The sequence below is a fragment of the Sylvia atricapilla genome, chromosome 9, assembly GCF_009819655.1.
Source record: "Sylvia atricapilla isolate bSylAtr1 chromosome 9, bSylAtr1.pri, whole genome shotgun sequence".
NCBI lineage: Eukaryota > Metazoa > Chordata > Aves > Passeriformes > Sylviidae > Sylvia > Sylvia atricapilla.
In genome coordinates, this window is record NC_089148.1 from 11,285,289 (window position 1) to 11,302,374 (window position 17,086).

General features: G+C 52.3%; 1 protein-coding gene across 10 annotated transcripts in view; it reads right to left on the reverse strand.

Annotated features, from left to right (window-relative positions):
• Positions 1-17,086, reverse strand: part of PDE4DIP (phosphodiesterase 4D interacting protein) — a 389,196-nt gene that overhangs the window by 369,982 nt on the left and 2,128 nt on the right. For 5 of the 10 annotated variants that reach the window (XM_066324841.1, XM_066324838.1, XM_066324844.1 and 2 more), the window contains exons 1-5: positions 7,192-8,548; positions 3,463-3,579; positions 1,745-1,864; positions 1,414-1,506; positions 1,085-1,300 (exon numbers count right to left, since the gene is read on the reverse strand). In XM_066324841.1, the coding sequence (XP_066180938.1) occupies positions 1,085-1,300; positions 1,414-1,506; positions 1,745-1,864; positions 3,463-3,579; positions 7,192-8,337 (1,692 nt within the window). In that variant the 5' untranslated portion in view covers positions 8,338-8,548. Of the gene's footprint in view, positions 1-1,084; positions 1,301-1,413; positions 1,507-1,744; positions 1,865-3,462; positions 3,580-7,191; positions 8,550-9,773; positions 9,892-10,173; positions 10,329-10,402; positions 10,527-11,144; positions 11,222-11,644; positions 11,756-12,194; positions 12,374-12,585; positions 12,645-17,086 lie in introns of those variants that run through there. The other 5 variants (XM_066324837.1, XM_066324839.1, XM_066324836.1 and 2 more) reach the window with 2 other exon arrangements.

Below are 17,086 nucleotides of genomic sequence, written 5' to 3' on the forward strand. Positions count from 1 at the left end.
TGAATGTAGGCGAATCCGCAGACAGCTGGGACAAGGAATTCTGCCAACCTGTATATTCTAGAACATGTGGTTTTATTGCAAGGATCGTGGGTAAAAGGGCCTTGCCTTCAGCCACCAGCCTGGGCTGAAGGGAATTCCCAAAGAGAGAGGGAGAAAGAACAGCAGGATGAGAGCTGAGAGAGAAGGGAGTGAGAGAGCAAGGTGGCAGGGGGAAGAGAGCAGGAGAGAGGAAGAATAGGGGGAAGAGGAAGGGTAAGAGTTAAGAGGAGAGGTAAGAGTAAGAGTTAAGAGAGCTAAGAGTAGCGGAAGGAGAGGAGGAAGAGGTAAGAAAGCGAGGTCTTTGTTACAATACATTATACCTTCTTTTGTGATGAATATTCTAATTTACAGTGACCAACCAATACAAGACACAAAATCCTACAGAATCTACATACAGCCTGTAAGAACTACTGTTACCATACTGTGTTATATTTTAAGCTCTAAAAAATACTCTTTAGACTTCTGTTTTACTACATTGACAGCAGAAAGGTATTGTTCAATCAAAAGGGATTCTCCTTCAGCTAGCTAGACCATTGTTTTCAGGTTATATAGTAACTAAGACTCAGTATCCTACAACTCAAAGTAAGCTTTCATTTCTATTTCGATTATAGGTTTCATATTTTCAGAATCTTTTGCTAAGCAATCATATTTATAAGGTTTCCCGGATTCATTTTCCCCAACACTTGAATTTATTTTATTGCTCAGGGTATCCATCCATCTAAACCCCTTGTTCTGGCCACAGGTAGAGCTTTAGGTAAGCTGTGCAGCAGGGGACATGAATATCATAAAAAGGGTTGGATATTTGCACCAGCCAATGATGTACAAGTGACAGCATACCCACTATCAAGGGTCTTTGCTGATTCTTAATCCCCAGCTATGACACTAAGGAGGCTGGAGAATTTTCCCTGCCACGTGTGACAAGGAGTTAGGGAAGTGTGCCCAGTCTGCTGCCAGGAGAAATGATGAATGAGAGCAGAGTATTTCCTACATCAGTGCTTCTTAGTAATGTAAACCTAGAAAGTGGCAGGCTAGGTGCCTGTCATACCTGATTATGTTTCCAGGTTGCCTCTTTCTGCTGCTCTTCTTCATGGACCGTGGTCTCCAGGAGTTGGGTTGCTCTTTTGGCTTCAGCCAGCTGATGCTCTTTCTGACGCTGAGCTCTCTTCAGTTTCTGCACCTCCAGTTTGGTGCAGAAAAGTGTGTTCTGAAGATCAAGCATTGACATTTGCTGCTCCTGGGGTGACAGTGGGCTCTCTGACACCTGGCAAAAAGCAGAGTTCAGAGAAACTCCGAGATTCTCTTCATGTGAGGGATTTAAAACCCAGGATCCCTTCAGAATGAAACCTGCTATATCTGAGGCTTTCCAGGACATACCTGCAGCTGTCCCGGATGGTTTCTGTGTAACATATCACGCAGCTTGGCCATGGTCTCATTCTGCCCATCAATGATGTGGTACAGCTCCTCTGTCTGAGTCCAAGCACAGGAAGCCCAGTCAGTGGCAAACCAAGCACAAACTTTCCCATCCCAAGCCTCCAGCCTGGATTACGACACCTCAGCACCACATGAACGAGGCTTTGCAAGAAATAATTTACTGAGATGCAGGATGCCAAGCAGTGGCTCAAGCATTCCTTTTCAGCCACTGCCCACAAGGCTAGAGCAGTTTCCTGTTTTGGTGAGCACCACCCTGCCCACCCTAAACTATTACCTTAGTCTCTTTACTCTTCAGGGCCTCGTTCAGACTCTGGATTGTACGATCTTGCCTTTGTGATGTTTCTTGAACAGATTTTAATTCGAAATTCAATTCATTCAGCTTTTCCTGTAACAACTGAAGACAGAAATAGGTTAGGTTTCTTTAATCCTGCTTAATGCTCTATGTAAACACCCTTAAGACTCCCTCCACTCCTTACTGCATACAGCCCTGGTGTTGACCACACCGAGTGAACCTGGCTCCCTCTAGAGTCTGTAGACACTGTTGGAGCTGGGTGGAGACCAGTGAGTAAATACAAAGGCCCTTCACAGGACTTATTGCAGTGCTTCTGTTCCCTCAGGTGCAGGGCAGAGGTTTCAGGCTTGGGCTCACAGATCATACTGCCTCCCACATACTCCAGGAGAGCCTCACTCAGGCTGCCCAGCAGCCCTCCCTCCTGGTCTCTATAATTTGTTTCTCTTTCCTCAAAAGGAAAAGGGCTGCTTCAGCCCAAAATCCTTCAAATATCTGAAAGAAAAATATTAGCATGAAGAAGCTACACATTTACTGACCAAATCAGTGGCTTATTTCTCATTAAGTTCTGGCTTCAGCACAAAAGAGCCTGGCCACTGCCAGCATGCCAACAGCACAGCTGCAAAGCAAAGGGGAACCTCTCACCAGTCTCCATGGCTGGTTTACAACCTGAGGGACCTTTGCCTTTGACACTCTCACCCTAAAGAGAACACCACCCACTCAAAGAGTTTCAGGACAGTTTACTGCTTTCACCATAAAGCTCACGACACAGCACATGTTGTACAGTGAAACAAGTGCTTATTAGCATTTCTAAACATGCTGCCTGTTGGCATTCTTGAAGTTGAACAATACACCTCTTCCTACCAACTGAACTCAGGACTCAACTTCTGAAGGAGCTGGTGCTGCCACATAATTTCCTCCTGTTGTTCATTAGTTTACATACCTGTCCTGTTATCTCTTCTCTGAGACACTCCCCCTAGCCTGTTTAAACACTTCTAACTGCATTTACTGGGCCTTGGGTCTCTATTTCCATCAAGTTTTGCAGTCCAGGCAGCTGCAGCACCTTATGGCCATCCCAAGATTTAAATAAATATTCCATCCCAATTTTTTTCCACATTTAACCTGTTTTTCCAGAGGACATAAATTTACCTTAGAGCTCAAGAGCACAATTAAGAACATATACCTTTCTCAACATGTGTTAATATTGATCTGCCTCAAGAGAACTCAGATACATGTCTCTTTCCCAAGTATTTAAACAGAAATGAAACCTGGACCCTCTCTGTGTTGATATCCCTTGCTGCTTGGAAAAAAAAAAAAAAAACCAAAAAAAAACCAGAAATGAAATCAGGATTCCCTTTCTCCTACACTAGGCTCAGCTCACACAAGGGACAGGGACACAGCCCTGTGCACCTGGAAGGCTCACCAGGCAAGTGGGAAGTTCATTCAAAATAATGATTTGCATAATTAAATATGAAAAATTTACACAGCCCAGATGCAGGGGAAAGAAAAAAAAAAAAAAAAAAAAAAAAAAAGCAAATGCCTTTAATTGAAGCTGGCAGACAATAGCACTGAGAATCACACACCAGCACACCCTTGCTGGGAGAGTGGTGCAGGTACCTGACTCCAGACAGGCCAGGAGGCACCCTCTGACACTAACCACATCAGACTCACTAGCACTGGATATGCTCTTCATGAAGAAATACCTTGTTGGCAGCTTCAAAGTGCTGGATTTTGCCCTGCAGCTCTGCTGCACGCACATCAGACATGTGCTCCCCTGCTGCAGCGTTACCTGGAGCTGGCTGACCTTCATCCTGCAAATTCTGAAAGGAGAAAAACAGTAAAAAATGAGAGAATTGCTCAGCTGGTTTCTTCTCTTCAGCTGTCAGCCATCACTGGCCCTGCAACATGGGTTTAAACATGCCCCTTGTGCTTTTCTTACTGGCTCTGAGACATCATTCTGCCTGCATCTCCCTTCATCTGGGTGGCAGGCTGGCCCCTGGCAGCTCTCTGCCTCATCTGCCACAAGCGGCCTGGTGCCCCAAGGCTCTGACTGGGCTCCTTGTCTCTCCTCACTGCTGCAGCACGAGCCCAGCAGCTTGTTTAGCTCTAACCACTCTGTGGGCTAATGATGGATCTTCTCCCCACACCCAAGCCATATCCCTGAAACCTGCTCTCCTTCCCAAGTGCCCCGCAGGCATTTTTAAAAAGCTTCAAAAGCCACACAGAAATGGTCCTCATGTTCTGCTGAGCTTCTGTATCTTTACCAAGCCTACAACCTTCAATCCTTCCCAACGGCCCCCCGCCTGCCATAACCTAGCAGTCACCCCCTGCTCTGAACCCCTCCACTTGTCATTTTCTGGGCTCTCCTTCATGACTTCCCGTGCTCCAGCACCCACACCGTGTATGAGTCCTTGCAGCTCCTCAAACAGGAGCAAATTCAGTGCCACAGCTGAGATTTTTTTTCATGACACATACCCATTTATTTGGAACGTAAACAGCCTACTTTGTGACACGTGGCCTGCCAGAGCCGGCTGGCTGAGCACAACACTAATCCCTTGTCATCCCTCCTTACAATTTTGCCATCTCCTGCCCAGTGAGTTAACTCCTTAGGGCAGCACTCCATCCCAGCCACCTTCTTTAGCCCTCACAGGGCTCCTTCAGTATTCCTGAATACTATCAGTGACACAGGACTGAATGCACTGGTGCCTACTCTAAGTGGGAGCCCTGGAAAGGGCTGCAGGGATGCAGCACAGAGGCCATGGAAATGTGACAGGGTTTTTTGGAGCACACAGACAATTGCCAGCTCCAGGCAGTGCAGCACAGCCAGAACAGTCAGTTCCAATTTGCCCAGTCAGGCTGAATCCTCATCCTCAGGCGCCACAGAAACACTGGCTGCGGGGAAGCTGTGCAGCACAGGGGAGCTCCCTCAGATCTGTGCACTGCCTCTCACAGAGAGAAGTAACACTTCCCTTTACCCTGATGTTTTGTTAGAATATCAGTGAAAACTTACAGTCATGGTGATTACAAATTTTCTCTCCCAAAAGGCTTTGGATTAGATAGGGAGAGCTGCTGGAATCTGTCACAGCAGCTGTTTTGAAAAAAGGTTGATTAAAACAGAGGGGAAAGGGGAAAGGGGAAAGGGGAAAGGGGAAAGGGGAAAGGGGAAAGGGGAAAGGGGAAAGGGGAAAGGGGAAAGGGGAAAGGGGAAAGGGGAAAGGGGAAAGGGGAAAGGGGAAAGGGGAAAGGGGAAAGGGGAAAGGGAAAGGGGAAAGGGGAAAGGGGAAAGGGGAAAGGGGAAAGGGGAAAAGGAAAAAAAATTTCCTCAATTTTCACATTAAGAAAAGAAGAAAAAAAAAAAGGCAGAAGACCTGGAAAGAACTAAGAGCAGGGAGGGGAAAGGCAGAGCAATCTCTAGAGTGCAAAGTTCCAAAGCTGCCTCCCTCGTGCCTCCCTGCAGCCATGGTGACTTCTCCAACACCGGCATTTTACTGCCAATCTCTCCTCAGCACAGCCCCAGCAGTGTCAGCACACACTGACCCAAACAGAACACTTCTTTAAAAGATAATAATCACGGCACTCTCTGAGCCTGCTAAGCTCAGATTGCCCAGCACAGTGGGGAAGAGCCTGGCTGTCCAGAAGGCACCGCAGGCAGCTGAGGGAGCATCTCACAAAGGCTCTGTTTGGTGCCACTTCCTTGGGGCTGTGCTGAGGAAGGGGAGGAATTGTTGGTTCAAGAAAAACCCCGGCAAGATGGTACCTACAAGGTCATGTGCCCTGACACCAGAATAAATTTAAAGAACTGCAAAAGCAGTAAGAGAACTGTGGTCCCATATATGCTATTCCTTTATTGATATTCCTGATATTCCTTTCACATTTATGCACAGGAATTGCTGGACAGCAGCAGCACCTCACTTAGAGGAAGGGCGTTGCTTTTACAAACTGAAAGAAAAATCATTTCTGCAAGAACTATTCAGCCTACTAGCTGCATCTGCCTTCCCATCTCTGCTCTTAAAGCCATCCACAGGATTAAGCCCTGCCCCCTTCAGCCAGACCCTGTGCCGAAGAGCTGCTGCTGTCACGGCAAGGAACCAGCAGTAAAAAAATCCCGCAGGATAAATTCCTGGCAGGGCCGGTTGGATGGCAGAGGCTGGAGAAAGCCCTCAGAACACAGTTCCTAGATAAGGATGGCCATGTGTGACACAAAGCCAACCTGTAAACACGCCACGCTGTTCAGAGAAAGACCATTTTTATCCTGCAAACACGCGCCTAGCAGTGAAAATCATCAGCAAATGACATGACGCCCTGGTTCACATCCTCAGCTGCCGGCTGCCACCGCGATGCCTTTGTGCTCCAGGTGACAACTAGTTTTCCTACGTTCCTCCCTAGCACCATTCCTCGAGCAGGCTTTAATGGAATAAAGCACACAGCTCCGGGAAACGCCCGAGCAGATGGAGCAGCAAGCAGCTGGCTAGGGAGGAAGAGCAATTTAGCAGTGCCACAGTTGCCATAGTAATAAACGAGCATTTTCCTAATCCCCCAGGCTACCTACAGCATTAGGCAGCACTAAGGCTGCTAATGGGAATGCAATTAGGCTGACATGGATATTCCTGAATTGAAGCTGACTGAGGCCTTCTATTCATTATGGAAAGCGGTAAAGAAGTTACAAGTTCAGCTTTCTGACTGCATGCTAAAGAACATGTCATTAAAGCCAGCGAAACGGGCAACCTGGAGCTAGGACTGCTATCAAGACAGATAACAGCATTCTGAAAGCAGGAGCTTTCATCCCCTCTCAGCAACACCTGCCACTAATTGATAGATCTTTACAAAGGATCAGAAAATAAACCAATTATCTTGAATACCAACGCTAAAGTCATCCTCTGGCACAAATCCACCTGCAAGGAAAACACCTTTTCCTCAGGGCACACGCCACAGATGCCTGGGCGGCTCTGCACGTTCGGCAGGTTGGAGGCCTGACCTGCAGAGGCAGGGCTGGAGGCAGGCGTTCCTCACACTCCAACCATTACTCAGACACAAAGAAAACACATCTGCTGGAAAACACATGCCCAGAAGCTTGAAATACTCCCTCTCGCTGTGGATAAAAGCCACACCGACTTTAAGCTTAAAGATGAAACTGGTGTTTTCTCAGCAGGGAAATGACAAAGAGCTTAGACCCACCTAGCAGACTGCATTGTCAGGGAGGGCTGATGGAGGGAGGGAAGGTTCATTTCCCAGAACACTGGGAGGAAACAAGAGACAAGAGAATGACTGAGGAGAGAGGCAGCACACCTAAAAAGGACCGAGCTGCCTATTCTTAGCCCCCATTCAGCCACACGTGGCTGTCTGCATTATCTCAGCACAGAAGAATCCCCAGTGGGCTCAGCACTGGGCCATGAGGACAATGCTCAATGGAAGGGCGGCACTGTGACCTCTACCTGTACCCTCAGCGGCATGTAATCCTCATAGAGGTCATCCCACAGCTCCTGCAGTTCAGAAATTTCCAGAGGTGGGCCCAAAGGTCTGGAAAACGATTTTCTGTCTGTGTTCAGGAAAGCAGAACTAGCACATGCTAAGCCAGCAGAAGCACTGCCATCTGCCAAGTCGCGGCTGAGCTTGAGAGTGGGCAAGCTAGACTTCACAGGAATAGGTAGTCGGCTGCCTCGGGGACTCTGAAGGGGTTTGTAGTCCAAAGTCTTGATCAAATTGAGGGCCAGCTCCAGCCTGTTCCCGCTCAGTGAAGAGCTCGGGGTCATGCGATCATCCGAGAAATCGTCACATTTCCCATTCCCTTTCACCCCCTTATCTGCATCTTCATCCTTCTGCTGTGGAGGGCTGGCCTCCACGGTGGTGTCCAGAGACTCCACAGAGGATGCAGGCGTGCCTTCCTCCATGCTGTCCCCATCCACAGCCACCCTGGAGCTGGTGGACTCGGCCACATCACACACAGACGACTCCTCATTGCCCATGCTGGCCGACCAGCGGCTGGACAGCCCACAGGAGATGCTCCTGGCCACCTTTCGGGGCACTTTGCAGATGGCTTCATAGTCGGCGTCAGCCACACGCAGGGCAGCACAGCCCCGACAGCGCCGCGGGCGGCTCCCTGCTCCCTCGGAGCCGTGGCAGCTGTGCGGCTCCAGGCCGTGCTCTTCTTGGTCCATCCAATATTCAAACCCAGTGTAAGTGAAGTCCTCCTGGAGGAGGGCAGCGTATCGTGCATCAGGCAGGTTGGAAAGGTCCACAGTCCCCTCCCCAGCCCTGTCCTCTGTGCTGGAGTCGTCGTTGTTCCTGCGGTACATGCTTGCGATGCAGAACTTGAGACGGTCCTTTTCCAGCAGCAGCTTCTGCAGGCGCTCGATGGAGAGGGCTTCGATGCGGGCGATGACGGTGTCGAACCTGTAGATGCGGTCCAGCATGAAAGCACACTTGCTGCAAGCGAACTCGGACCTGCCGTCCCGGCACAGCTCCCTGCCCAGGACGTGGGAAAGCAGCACCTGGAGATTCAGCTTGGCCGCCGTGTGAAAGATCCATCGCCGCTGGTTGCCGCACAGCTCCCGGCCGCAAATCCGGCAGTTTTCCTTCATCCTCCCTCCCTCCCAGCACCCAAACCTACTCCTACCGGCTCTCAGGAGACCTGCTAGGGGTCAGCACATCTCCCTCAATCCCCGACCCCGCCAGCACGTCTTACCGCACCAGTCTCCTCTTTTTAGGCTGGTGACACCCCCGGACTCTCGACTCAACAGAAACATCCCACCCTACACCATCTCCTTTACATCTTCACAGTAACACCTAGGCTGCCCCCCCCCGCCCCTCTGGTGCTGCTCCCTCACCTCACAGCTCAAGCCCCCCGATGCTGCCCCCTCTCTCCTCACAGCCCCCGTCCCCAGAGCTACCCCTCACCGCGGGCTGCCCCTGCCCGTCCCGCCCCGGCCCCACCGCCCCGAGCCGAGGATGCTCCTGCCACGGCAGCGCCCGGCTTCTGGCTCAGATTTCAAGATGGCGGCAGAGCCAGCCTCCAGCGCATGCGCATTATCCGCAACGCCTATCGGGATATGTAGTTGCCACGCCCGCGTTCGCATGCGCAGTGGCGGCGCGCGCCACGCCTGGGCACAGGGGCGGCACTGGGGGTCACGACAGAGACAACGACAGCAATCAATCGCGACGCGACAGCGCAGGGGGCCAGTGCCAGAGCCACAGCCGCACACACACACACACACACTAGTGCTTGGCTCTAATGCCAGTGTCTTTCCCAGTGCCACGTCCCTACTCCAGTGCCTTTGCCACGTCCCCGTCCCAATGCCAGTGCCTGTCCCAGTGCCAGGTCCCCGCCCCAAGTGCATGTGCTACGTCCTGTCCCAATGCCAGCACCTGTCTCAGTGCCGGATCCTTGTCCCAGTGCCAGATCCTCACTTCAGTGCCATATCCCCATCCCAATGCCGGTGCCATGTCCCAGTGCCAGCCTGCCCCAGTGCCCAGCCCCAGCAGGCAGTGTGGGTGGGCACGTCCCCACAGCACAGTGCCACCAGCACCTACACAGCAGCCCATGCCACCCGGTGGGAAAACAGCAGGGTCCCTGCAGGACCACCACACAGGCAGCTCACACACTGATGACCCATGGCCGCTGGGGACAGCGCTGTGCCACCAACATGCAGCATGGCCAGAGCTGTGCAGCTGCCAGGAACATGCCGCTCTGATCTCTCACCGCCCCGAAATCCTGCCTGGCACCACGCCAGGCTGCCAGGAGTATTTTAAGACTTGGGATTTAAATGGCAGACGGGAGCAAGTGGCACCAACACCCACAGAAGGACTGCACAGGCTGGTGGCCTGTCCCCTGACAGCTCACATCATGTCCTCTGAGCCCCCCTGCTCCTCCCAGCTCCTGGCAATCACCTGACCCTGCCAGGCTGAACATGGCATAGCCCTGGCCACCACTCCCAGAAGGGAACAGGAATGACAACAACCAGCCAAGCCCTGAGTGGATGTCCTCCTCCCTGGGGTTTCCCCACCCTTGCCCACTTACCTGCCCCTCCATGACCAGAGACCCCTCCAGGCACTGCTGCAGGTCACGCTTCTCTGCTGACAGCATTTCCACGAGCTGGTTGCTCGAAGCCAGCTCTTGGGTCAGCTCTTCGATCCTCCTGAAAGTGACAAAAGGGCATGGGATGCTCAGGAACTGGGCTGGCCTTGGGATGACACTGAGGACACTTGACAGAGGTCAGTCTCTGGGGCAAAGCAGAGCAGCCTAAGGATTGCTCCCTTTCTGACAGCCCAGCTCTCCCACATTGGGGTGACCTCTGCACCCCACCTGATACACACAGCCCCTCAGTCATGCACATCACAAGGAGCCCCCTTGGTAGACCCCAAGAACTGGCACAGTACACAGGCTGGCAGCACAGAGGAGACATATCCTGGACACCTACCTCTGGACCATAGAGCCACAGCCATTGTTGCTCCTGTCCTCCTGCTTTGTCCTCGCTGCTTCCTTCAGCTTCCCTGTCAGCTCCCGGCATCTCTCCGCCTCAGCTCTGGCCAGTGCTGTGGCCTGCTCGGCCTCACTCCGTGCTAGCCTGGCCTCCTGCATGGCAGCAGGGTAAGTCCCCAGGCAGCAGCTCCTGGCTCCTCCCTGGCCCCCACCATCCCTTGACTCACCTCCTGCAGGAGCTGGATCTTGTTCTCCAGGAGCTCGTAGACATGCTCTGACTCCCGCTGCCGCTCCTCATACTGCTGCCGGAGCGCGGCCTGGCTGCGGCTTGTCTGGTTCTCTGCAGCCACCCTGCCAGGTACAGCACAGTGTGCCACAGCCTGCTACGGCATGGCATCTCCCATGGCATGGCCTGGCACAGCAGAGCATGGCTTGGCAGTGTGCAGCATGACATGGCATAGCACAGACTTTGTGACAGCCTCCGCTGTCACTCCCAGCTGGGCTGGGTGAACTGTACCACTCTAGGTGCCCTCAGCCTGCCTCCCCCCTGTCGTGCCACGGGGACACGACTTCTCTGGCAGCACCAGGCCATGTTTAGGCTCTGACCCACCAGAGCACTCCCCACACACTCCTAAAACCAGGGGCTCACCAGCTGCTGTGCCACTGGCCCCCCTGCCATCAGTGCCCCACGGTGAGACACCCATGCCATGGCCCCTGGGCACGGCGCTGCCCTCCCCCACCAAACAGGTGCTGTCCTTTATTTTTGGCTGGCGCCAGGGCTGTAAGAGGAGCCCTGTGGGTGCCCAGCCCCATTGCAACCCCCTCCAGCCCCATTGCAGGCCTGTCTACTGCCTGCTGAGGGCAGGGTGCAAGCAGTAGACAGTGTCTACTGTGCCCACAAAGCCACCACAGGCAAGGCATGGGCACAGTGTCTGCCCCAGGGTGAGGGGCTTGGCCAGCCCCACTCACCATGTGTTGTCCAGGGCTTGTTGCTTCTCCTGCAGCTCCCGCTTCAGGCTCTCCACCTCCACCTTCAGCTCAATGTTCTATGGAGCAGGAAGGAGGTGGGTAGGATGCCCTCACGCTCGCCCGGACGCCCCAGCCCCACTGCCCACGGGAATGAAGCAGAAGTGGCATGGGGACCCCCACGCCATGGCAGGGCTTTGGGTGAGTGGCACAGGTGGTATTTTAGCCTATCGGCGCCAGGATGGGGTGTACCCACTCCATTTATCTGCCCCCAAAAGTTACACTGTCACCCACCCCGAGCACCCTACAGGACTGGGGACGCCCTCCCCAACCCTCTCCCTGCTCCTGTCAAAGGAAACGAGGAGCAAACTCCCATACAGTAGCTCTCCCAGCCCCAGCGCCCAAAACCCTCCCTGGCATCCCCCCTGGCTACACTCCCTTTACCCCGTTCCCTTCCAGAAAAGAGAGGAACCCCCCTCCCCGCGTCCCCTACAGGCACTCACCCGCCGATAGACATCGTCCCGGCTCTCCTCGCCCTTCTGCTGGACGCGCTCCTCCAGAAAATAGATGCGGAGCTTGAGGCTGAAATTCTCCTTTTTGAGGTCATTGAGGTGCTGGGAGAGCGTGCGGTACCCGTTAGCCATGGCCGGTGCTCCATGGGGCGGGCATCCCGGCACCCCTCACATGGCGCCGCCGGGACACAGCCTTAGGCTCCCTGCCCGCCCGCAGCTCCCGTCGCTGGCCCCGCTGCTCTCCCTTTCCACTTTTTTTTCCGCCTCCCGGAGCTATTTGAGGAATCGCTGGAGCGGGGACAGCGGGTTGGTGAAACCCGAGCCGCGGAGGCCCCACGCGCCGCAGCCGTGAGGGCGGTGAGGGGAGCGTGGCGCCCGGCCGGGCTCGGCCCCTCTCCCTCTGCCGCCACCTGCCCCATCGCCCCTCCTGCGCTCCACGGCCGGCCGCGGGGTCCGGGGCCCCCGGCACGGATCCTGCAAGCAGCCGGCAGTGCCGGGAGGGCCCAGTGCCACGCCGGGTCCCAGCGCCCCGCGGTCTCACCTGCTCGAAGTCCCGCAGGGTCTGTGTCTGGGCGAGGGGACCCATCTCCAGATCCCGGAGGAGACACGTCTGGACCAAGGGGTCAGGCTGGGGCTGGGCACCCGGGCGGCCACCGGCCGCCCTCGGCTCGGCTGGCACAGGGTCCTCATCACCTTCACCCCACAAGCCTTCTTGGGAAGCTGGCAGGGAGCAAGGCCGAGCAGCAGTCAGACAAGCAAAGTGGCAGCTCCACACCTCGTGTGCCTCCGAGGAGAGGAGGGACAAGGGGATGTCTCGGGGCCCAGAAAACCGCTGGCCATCCTTGGGGCGATGGGAGCACGGGAACGGGGCATGCAGGGCTCCGGGAAGGGAACGGGGCATGCAGGGCTCCGGGGCTCTCGGGGTGCCTTACCCGCCATGTGTCTGGCTCCGGGGACCACGGCCGGCGCAGTGTCACTGCTGCAGGGGTCCCTGCGGAGAGCAGCACACGGCCGTGTCATGCACAGCATCGGGGGTCCAGGCCGAGCCCCCTGTGCCACGCCGCGCTGTGCTGGAGGGACCGGGGAGGGTGACGGGGACTGCCACTGGTGTCTGCGCACACGTGGGGACACACGTGTGTGTCCCCACAGCCGCTGGGCAGCGGCTCTGAGTGCAAAGACAGGAGGCCCTGGGGGCTGTGCAGATGGCAGTGTCCCCGCAGCAGCACTTTAGCTCCATTAGCAGCCGTGTCAGGGCCACCTGAGCCCCCACAGCCCCCAGGGGAGGATCTGGGGGCACGAAACCCTGGCTGCTCTCCGAGGGACCCTGTGCCCCCGTGCTGTCATGGCTCACCAGCTCATAATCGTGTTTATTTTCAGCTTAGAAGTGTGAGTCATTTCATGATTTAAAAGAAAAAGAGAAACCCCAACAAATCTAAAAAAAACCCCACCCCGGATTGTTGGGGATTTTTTTCCTTTTAAAGAAATCAGAATGTTTCTTTTTCCATTCTCAGCCTGACGGGTTTTTGGTGGGGTCCCATGAGCAGGGACATGGGCACTTGCCCCAGCATCAGTGTGGGCACAGTGCCCTGCCCACATGCATGAGGCTGAGCCCCAACAGCCAGGGAGGGCCAGCATGTACCTGTGCCACAAGCCGTGGTAGAGGCCCTAGGACCATGTCTCCAGAGCCTTGCACAGTACACCAGCACCTTGCAGCAGGGCACAGCACTGCCAGCCTGGCAGGGAGCAGGCGTGGCACACACAGGGTGCCACAAACCCTGCAGCAGCAACCCATCGTGGAGAGAAACTGAGGCACGATGACTTTAAACACACCAGCACTGGTCAGGCATTGCTGTGTGCCCTGCCAGACACCATAACCAGTGTGATACCCAGAGACAAAGCACCCAGAGGTGTTGTACCTGCAGACACAGCACCCAGAGGTACAGAGCCCAGGGGCGTCTTAGCCAGAGGCACCCAAGTTTCAATAACCAGAAGTGTGATGCCTGAGGAGATCAAGAGGCACAATATCCAGGGAGGTGTGACCTCTGGAGGCTTGACACCCCAGGAGGACCAGTACCCAGGGTGTGACACCCAGAGGCAAAACATCCAAGACTCAAGATGCACAAGGATGCGCAACACTTAAGGAAGCACAGTACCCAGGGGCATGGTATCCTAAGGCATGATATCCCTGGAGGCAAAATACCCAAAAAGGCACATTAACCAGTGACATAATATGCAAGGCTTGACACCCAGAAGGGTAATACCCAGAAACACAACAAGCAAGGAGGGATCACAACCAAACACTTGATGCACAAGGAGACACAGTGCCCAGAGGCGGAATACCCACAGAGACAGTACAATACCCCAGATCCTGAGGATGCTGCAGGGTGATGACCAAGGAGGCAGGCAAGGACTAAAGCTTACCATCTACAGCCTACACTGTGTATCCTCCATGTTAACTTTGCAGATGGAGATGTGCATAGCTGACAGAAAGAAAGGATGAACTGGGCAAAGGAGGAGGTCTTGTGAGATAGGATTGTCCTGTTTGGCTCTGAAAAACTGCACAGAATGGAACAAAGTCCTGTGACTGGAACTTTGAAGGACACCATGGCCAAAAAAGTATCTTTTTCCAGATTAAGCATTATTTAAATAACAAAACACAAGCCACTGCACAGGCAAATAACCTTAATGAAATACATGCTGCTGCATATATGACTCTTACTCTCCATCTCGATCATGCCATATGTAACATAGGAAGAGGGGAATAAGATTGGGCTATACATAAGGAGGATAAAAATTTCACCTGGTTAGGAGGAAGACCCAAAAATACCTTGGAGAGAGTCAGTGGGCTACTCTTCTCTGCCTTGTCCCAAGCCAAGGACACTGTGTTAAGTTTCTGCATATTAATTATTGCTATTATTACTTGGGTTAATGCAAGTGTGCACCATACTGAGATGGAATAGAATGGGCCCAAAAGTGTTGGAAAAACAACAATAAAGCTATTGTTGGTGCAGTATTGAGGGCTTGCTGATCTTGTATGCAAAAGGAAATCAGAGCACCCTCTCTCCTGAAAAATGGCAGATGTAGAATATACTGCTTTGAAATCAGAAAAGGAGCAACTTAAAATGTATTTGGCCACAGCTGAAAATAGGGAAAGGCAACTGCAGAAACATTTAGAGGAAGAGCAGGAGAGAAAAAAAAATGGAAGAAAAGGTAGAGGTGATGCTTGTGTGAGCTCCTGATCCCCCTGACATCATACAGATTAGAAACTAATCATATTCCCTGAGGAACAGGATGGAGACAGAAGGAGTGACCCAAATGACAGAAAACTGGGGAAAGATGATTCATTTTCTCTTCCAAATCCCCCTGAGTATGAAGCCAGATGCATTATAGAAACAGAAGGGACAACTGAACCTTGGTGAAGAGTGGGAAATCATAGCTGAAAAACAATCCCATTCAATCTAATACAGTATGAAAAGTGCTGTGGCCATAAGCCAGGCTGGACTGAAATTCAGCAGGTGGAATCCTATCAGTGCATACATAATAACAGCCCACACATTCTGATTCCAGGTGGGCCTCCTCAACTATTGATGACATTTCTAACAGATAAGAGAACACAAATTCCGGTATTAACACAGCAGGACACTGAAAAACTGGACAGAGTTGAAATCTGAGTGAACAGAGCAAGTGCTACGTGCCAAATCACTAAGGCTAATTTATGGCTCCCAGGCGATAAGCACATGTCCTCTCCTCACTTTGCAGCAAAAGATCACAATGAAAACATTTTGCACTTCAGTGTTCTGAGCAACCAAACCTGGCAGCTGATGCAGAGCAATGTTTGGTCCTCCCGTTCAACCCTGACCCTAAAAGAAATCCAGATACCACATTGCACTCACCCCACGCGGTGCTTACCCTCCCTCATTCAAAAGCTGCTGATGTACCACAATACAATTCTCTGCTGCAGCATGAAATGGAACTCCTGAAGTTACAGCTGACTTGGAAAAAGGACAAATCACCTCCAGAGCCCACTCCCCATATAATTCGCTGATTGATAATTCACCAAACTTTCACCCCACGTAATTCACCAGTTTGACTAAAAACTGGAACTGAGATGGCAATTAACTGTTGATTACTGGCACACAGACAGAGTGGGACCAGATTTGGAGAAAAGAGAGATGCCAATACTGACCCTTTAACCGCTGCTGTGCCAAATATCAGAATAACTGGTAACTCAGCTTCAAGGAGTGCCCCACTCATGGATGGCAACCCTGGATGTAAAATATATGTTTTTTGTGATCCCACTTCAGGAACACAACAAGGCTTGATTCACCTTCACCTGAAGGGAGTGCAGTGTATTTTTAATAGGCTGCTCCAAGGATATAAACATTCTCCAACTATTTCTCATAAAGCCTTGGCAAAGTCTTAGTCACAATCATGTAACCCACCGAAGGTTACAATATATCAGTAGATCAATGATATCATCATCATCATCATGACCAAATCATCCCAAAGTGGCCTGGTTTAGACAGAATCTTAAACATCAATCTTGTTCCAACTCCCTGCCATGGGCAGGGACACCTTCCATGACCCAAGATAGCTCAGGGCCCCATCAAGCCTGACCTTGAACACTTGGCATATCCATAGCTTCTCTGGGCAATCTGGACCAGGTTTCATCACCCTCACAGTGAAAGATTTTTTCCTACTATCCAATCCAAACCTACCCCCTGTCAGTTTGAAGCCATTCCCCCTTGTCCTGTCACTACATGCCCTTGTAAAAAGTCTCCTTCCATCTTTTTTGTGGGCTCCCTTCAGTATAGGAATTACTACAATTCGTAGTAATTGTAGTAATTTCCCCTGAAGCCTTCTCTTTTCCAGGCTGAAGAAGCCAAATTGTCTCATCGAGAGAATTCTCTCAAATTCCCTCACAGAGGTGCTCCATCTCTCTAATCAGTTTGGCTGCAGAATACCCTATGGTTGTTTTGCCCACAAGGAAAAATGTGAGCCTTGAGCAGTCTGACATCCCAGCATCAGGGGGCCAGGCAGGAGGTTTTTTCCTGTGAATCTGTTGGATTAAAGAAGGCACTTCTCTTCTCCTGCAAACCCCAGGGAAAAAAAGAACATGGACAGAATCTACCTAACATAAAGGAGTGACAGCAAGTTCTGGGAACTTTAGAGTTACTATTAAGACAACTGAGATTGTTCCACCAGTTTGCTACCATATACCTATGGTACCATATACCATAAATATATACGATATATATGTATGGGAAATGGGGGTTCAATGAACACGATTCCCATTTTAATCTGTGTCAAAAGAGGCTGGAAGAGCCAGAGAGAACACTAGACATTAGCTGCCACTCTTTCAATGACACTGGAACAAGATATTCCTATCTAGAGAAGCGCTCGCTGTCCCTGGTGGGGCGGTGACACAAGCAG